The sequence below is a fragment of the Carassius gibelio genome, chromosome B22 (genome assembly GCF_023724105.1).
Source record: "Carassius gibelio isolate Cgi1373 ecotype wild population from Czech Republic chromosome B22, carGib1.2-hapl.c, whole genome shotgun sequence".
Taxonomy (NCBI): domain Eukaryota; kingdom Metazoa; phylum Chordata; class Actinopteri; order Cypriniformes; family Cyprinidae; genus Carassius; species Carassius gibelio.
Window position 1 is genome coordinate 29,865,999 of NC_068417.1, and position 5,821 is coordinate 29,871,819.

The following is a 5,821-nucleotide window of genomic DNA, read 5'->3' on the forward strand; positions in this document are numbered from 1 at the left end:
TAAAAAAGTTTGCTTTTTCGAGTATAATATTTATACATCAAGCTTTCATGACTTTAGCATGATATATAGGAGAATATGATCCCTCCAGGAGACAAAAAAAAACACCTCGGTTTTATTCAGAGGCTCAAACTAAGCAAACATATGTGAATTTGAGCAGATTTATTGAGATTTAAATGGCCAAAGAGTAAAATTAAATTCTCGATAGCTTGTAATATAAAACAAGGAGATCTTTATAGCACACTACTTACATAAACTGCATGCATAAACATCAATGGCCACTCTATATAATAAGCCTTATAGTATACTGATATCGCAATGCTTGCATTTTTTTTTTAAAGTATGCATAATCAAGTAAACCTTAGTTGCTTGCAGTTCAGTCAGAGTTAATCTTGAAATATTAATTATGTAATATAAATATTAATGAGTTAAGTTTTATATATATAGCTAGCTACCAAAACGGCATTTTACTTCTTAAAAAAGTACACTACTGTGTGCAACAGGTTTTTCGGCCAAATTTTATTCATGTTAATATTTCAGAGACTAGAATTGTGTAGCCTATTAAAACATGACACATTCGGATTTATAGGGTCATTTTAGTGTTTGCATTTAATCTTGAAGTACATACAAAATGTCAAAGTTTTTGTCGCCTGCGATAACTCGCCAAACTGTTTTCATCTCGCGCCATCTAGAGGCGAAAAGCCGCAAAGCAGATGTAATTAAAAACTCCACGCGCATGCGCACTGCACAGCCGGCCCATAGAGCGACGTAAACATGGCAGCCTCCAGTGCTCGCTGTACCGCACGCTGGCTGTCAAGCGGTTTACCTGGACTCCGCAGCGCCTGTGCGCTCACAAACACCTCTAGACACGGAGACACTGCAGCTCTGAGGATTGTCTGGATTCGCAGTTATGTGAAGGAGGGTCATTTAAGCTGCTGGAGGCACGGAGGACGTGTGACATTGAACAGGGTACCAGGTGAGCTGGTTATGTGATCAAAGTAACGCTAGTTACTATGAACTCTGTTAATAGAACAAGCGTACTGTTTTATCAGGTCTAACATATCACATGGACGTATTTGACCTTATATGTCAGTGGTATTGGACAGGTTGAATGAGATGATGCAACTGACTTACATTATTGCAAATAGTAGTAAGTGTCTTTATAAAAATGTACCATGGTAAAAATTGTGTGTTTGTATTTTTAAGTGCTGAGAAGCCACAGTGTTTTCAGCTCTCATTTCTTCCACACCACTTCTGGGTGCCATCAGCAGGACTTCTATGATGTTTTGGGGGTTCCTCGGACTGCCTCTCAGAAAGACATTAAGAAAGCCTACTACCAGGTTTGACAACCCACCTTACATGAGTTTCATATATTTTTTTTTTTAAGGAAGGTGGTTCACTGGGAGTTTAACACTGTGGGTATTTTCACTCAGTTGGCCAAGAAATACCATCCAGACACCAACCCAGATGACCCTGACGCGAAAGAGAAGTTTGCCAAGCTGGCAGAAGCCTATGAGGCAAGGAACATTAATATTCAGTTTTCCTCTAGATGTCTCAAAAGACATTTCAATTTTTTATTTTATTTATTTTTTTTTTTTTGCATAAATAAAAATTAAGCTTTTTTTAGTGCCATTATTGAATTTTTTCTATTCTGAAAATTTTCATGACTGTAAAGCACATTCCTGTGGAATACCATTAATATAATGTGAAAGCATCGAAAACAAAATGTTAATATTAAATTGTAAATTTGTAAACCATTATTTTTTTTTCTAGAAATATTTTCATGAATAAACGGTTCAAAATAACAACATTCATTTAAAGATACTTTAAGATACAATTTAATGCATGCTAGCTAATAAAATGATTAATTTATTTAAAAATATATTTACTGAACCCAAACATTTTAAAGGTAGTAAGTCTATAAATATTTTTTATTTTTTTTGTTTATAAAATACTTTATTATTATTATTATTTTTATTTTTATTTATTTTAAAGAAATTATTCGGTAACACTTTAGTATAGGGTCCAATTCACACTAATAACTAGTTTGCCTATTAGCATGTCTATTATTAACATATTGGCTGTTTATTAAGGCTTATAAAGTACATATAATGCATGACATCCATAATCCTACCCAATACCCTAAACTACCTTATAAATTATAAGTAAGCATCAAATAAGGAGTTAATTGAGGCAAAAGTTATAGTTAATGGTTAGTTAATAGTGTGAATTGGACCCTAAAATAAAGTGTGACCAATTATTCTTTTGAATGTGTAGTAAGTATGAGTTGAATATTTTTGTCTTATGGCGTTCTGTGTGAATAGACCCTCAGTGATGAGCTGAAGAGGAAGCAGTATGACACGTACGGTTCGGCCGGTCCGGGTGCGAGTGGGGCGGGGCAGCAGCAGCAGTACTGGAGAGGCGGAGCCACCGTGGACCCAGAGGAGCTGTTCAGGAAGATTTTTGGAGAGTTCGCTGGGGGGCGTGGCTTCGGTGACCTCAACTCCATGTTCGAACAGGCACCTGAAGTGAGACACACATCGACAGCTATCGCACATTTGTGTTTGTTCGTCATTAAACTCTTACCATCTGAACCCTCTCGCTCTAACTCTCTCTCTCTCTCTATAGTTCGTGATGGAGCTGACGTTCATGCAGGCTGCCAAAGGCGTGAATAAGGAGATAACGGTCAACATAGATGACGCCTGTCCACGCTGTGACGGAAAAGCTCACGAGCCGGGAACTAAAGTGTCACATTGTCACTACTGCAATGGAACTGGCATGGTGAGGCCGCCATAGCCAATGGTATTAGCGATTACATTTCTTGCCTTCACATTTTTTTACATCATTGCCTCTATTATGCAGGAGTCTATAAACACTGGTCCGTTTATGATGCGCTCAGCATGTAGGCGGTGCGGTGGGCGGGGCTCTATCATCATCACTCCTTGCATCATGTGTCGAGGAACTGGACAAACCAAACAGAAACAGACCGTTATGGTACCTGTGCCTGCAGGTGTGTGACCGTACTCTCGGTGAACTGAGGTGAATGTGTGTGGGGTACTGAGCGTCTGTTGTCATTATGTTACAGGTATAGAAGACGGACAGACAGTTAAAGTGCCAGTCGGGAAGAAATACATTTACATCACATTCAGAGTGAGTGTTGCTTTCCAGAGCCCTAATTTCTTAAAAGAAAAAAAAAAGATTCTGACACCTTATATCACACATCACCTATGGACATGTTCCACTAAGAAAAGTGTAAATTACTATTGGTTTTCATTTTGAATAGTATATTGAAAAATGTATGTGTTTAAAACATAAAAAGGCGGTTTTATCATGTTTTCCTTGGAAAACGTGCTTGTAATAGATTTCATTAAAAGGGTTTATTTAGAATAACAACTTTTTGATAAGTTGATTATGTAACTTTTTTTTTTTTTTTTAAGTACACATACTTTTTGTGGCCACATCATGATAGTTTTTCACAAATATGGGCATATTTAGTCTGTAGTTTACTAATCCTTGTAGTAACTTGTTTTTATCATTTATTCCTATTATATTAATTTCTAATTTTACACTGCTTTTTATTTTACAGTGTTATACTGTAAAAAAAAAAAAAAAAAAAAAATATATATATATATATATATATATATATATATATATATATATATATATATATATATATATATATCATCATTAATTCCCGTTTATTAAATGTGGTCATTATTACCTGTTAGTGTAATCGTTGCACTTTCATTTCAGTTCATACTACTTTCGCTTTTTTTTCTCTATAGTTTTCACTTTTACTGTACCTTTCATTAATTTTTTCTTAATGTTATTCTTGTTATTCATCCCTACATATTTAAATTGTTAGTTTCTAATTTCACATTGCATTTTATTACTAGCCTTAATTTTCTTAATTATTAGAATTATTTGGTTTTAGATTTGTATTTGATTTGAATTGACACAATTTGTTTTAAACTAGTATTTTATTTTCTCTACATTTATTTAGTGTTTTCTTCATAGGTGATTCCTATTCAATTGCTAGTTTTCTAAATTATTTATTTGTGTGTATATCTCTTCCCATGTTGCAGGTGCAGAGGAGTCCAGTGTTTCGTCGTGATGGCGCTGATATCCACTCTGATGTGATGATTTCAGTAGCGCAGGCAATACTAGGAGGAACAGCCAGAGCACAGGGCCTGTACAGCACCATCGACATTGCGGTTAGAAAAAAAAAGGATTTTTATTGTGGCTTTAATTGTAGCCTTGCCACAGTATATGATGACATGAAATGAAATGTGTTTCTTGCAGATTCCTCCAGGCATTCAGACAGACCACAAGATCAGACTGGGAGGAAAAGGCATCCCACGAGTGAATAGCTTCGGTTATGGAGATCATTTTGTAAATATCAAAATCAAAATCCCTAAGTAAGAGGCATTCACACACTAACACACACATACACACATATGCACATCCAGTTTGTGTTTGTCTAATGAATCTCATTGATCATCTACAGGAAACTGACGAACAGGCAGAGAATGCTGCTGTTGAGTTATGCAGAGGATGAGACGGAAGTGGAAGGAACTGTTACTGGAGTAACCAGACCAGCCAAAGGTCATACACACATAGACAACATAAAAGGGAAGTTAGCGTTTCCTTCAGCTGTTTTGCTAAATGTGTTTTTATTCAGGTAGTTCTCAGGAGGGACAGACCTCAGAGTCAGGGCAGAGCAGAGAGGAAGAGCCGGAGAAAGAGGAAGGGGGATTTTTCTCCAAACTGAAGAAGATGTTCACCTGAAGATCACGGAAGGCAGCAGTCTTGTGGTGTTTTAGTGCAGATTTGGTGTGTATGAATAGGATTTTCAAGCTCCAGTTTTGTATATTCAATATTTAATGTCCAGAAATGAAACCCTTGACATACCCATTGTCTTAATGCTAGTTTTTATAATAGGAGAACATTGTCATTTTACCCAAGTGTCTTTTTAAGACCTGATGCATGAATCAAATTAAGAATATTCAGGCTTCCAATATAAATTGTTTTTATCCAGGTAAACAACTTTGTATTTCTATTTCTACTTTAAGGCCAAAAACAAGAAGTATGAAAGGAGCACAAGAACAAAGAACGCATTCACCCAGCTGAGGACATCTCCAATCACTCCACAGCATCTCCAATCTGCTACTATAGATTAATAACTAATTTTGATCCTTAAAAAAACCATGGATTAAGAGCAAAGCTTTCCTGAGGATGACGTGTATAAACCTGTGCTGTTTGGTCTATGTTTTAATGGAGTATGTCTGAATAAATGGTCAAAATAAATCAGTTTGTTATACTCTATAATTTTTGTAATTTTCTTACATTTCTGTTTGTTAGTATTAACACAAAAGGGTATGTTTTATTGTTAACATAGTCAAGGCTAATAAGCATTGCTAGCATTGGTGTGATTGTGATAAATAAAATATGTATGTCTTTTTAAATGTATCACATGTCTGCTAAAATTATTTATTGAAACATAATATTTTTCTTGAAATGGATTTCGCTAACAAATGATATCTAGTAAATAAAATAAAAAAAGATAACACTAATAAGGTGTGTGAAAAACCATGATTTATTGTCAGAATAGTCAAGGTTAAAGAGCATTGCTTTAGCTGTGACTAAAATATCAATAAAACTGTTTTAAATACATTACCTCACAAGTTGTTACTCTGTTTCAATATGTTTTTTAAACCCAATATAATAGCTGTTAGCTATAATTAGTGACACTAGTTTTGTCCTGATATGAATTTCGTTGAAAAAGCAATCTACTACGCAAATTGGCGCCACAAAGACGCGCGCA

The 5,821-nt window shown here is 35.3% G+C and overlaps 1 protein-coding gene across 1 annotated transcript; it reads left to right on the forward strand.

Annotated features, from left to right (window-relative positions):
• Window positions 1-728: 728 nt before the first annotated feature.
• On the forward strand, window positions 729-5,304 carry dnaja3b (DnaJ heat shock protein family (Hsp40) member A3b). Its single transcript, XM_052591159.1, has 12 exons — window positions 729-973; window positions 1,204-1,337; window positions 1,431-1,514; window positions 2,322-2,525; window positions 2,626-2,778; window positions 2,860-3,007; window positions 3,083-3,147; window positions 4,083-4,211; window positions 4,300-4,415; window positions 4,505-4,602; window positions 4,679-4,830; window positions 5,070-5,304. Exons 1-11 carry the CDS (start codon window positions 772-774, stop codon window positions 4,783-4,785), a joined length of 1,440 nt encoding a protein of 479 aa, XP_052447119.1. The 5' UTR covers window positions 729-771; the 3' UTR covers window positions 4,786-4,830; window positions 5,070-5,304.
• The last annotated feature ends 517 nt before the right edge of the window (window positions 5,305-5,821 follow it).

Bases quoted from the DNA above. Each gene is read 5' to 3' on its own strand.
- dnaja3b (XM_052591159.1), top strand. From the start codon at position 772: ATGGCAGCCTCCAGTGCTCGCTGTACCGCACGCTGGCTGTCAAGCGGT. The intron at 974-1,203 runs GTGAGCTGGTTA...TGTATTTTTAAG, and splicing joins GACATTGAACAGGGTACCAG to TGCTGAGAAGCCACAGTGTT. The intron at 2,526-2,625 runs GTGAGACACACA...CTCTCTCTATAG, and splicing joins TGTTCGAACAGGCACCTGAA to TTCGTGATGGAGCTGACGTT.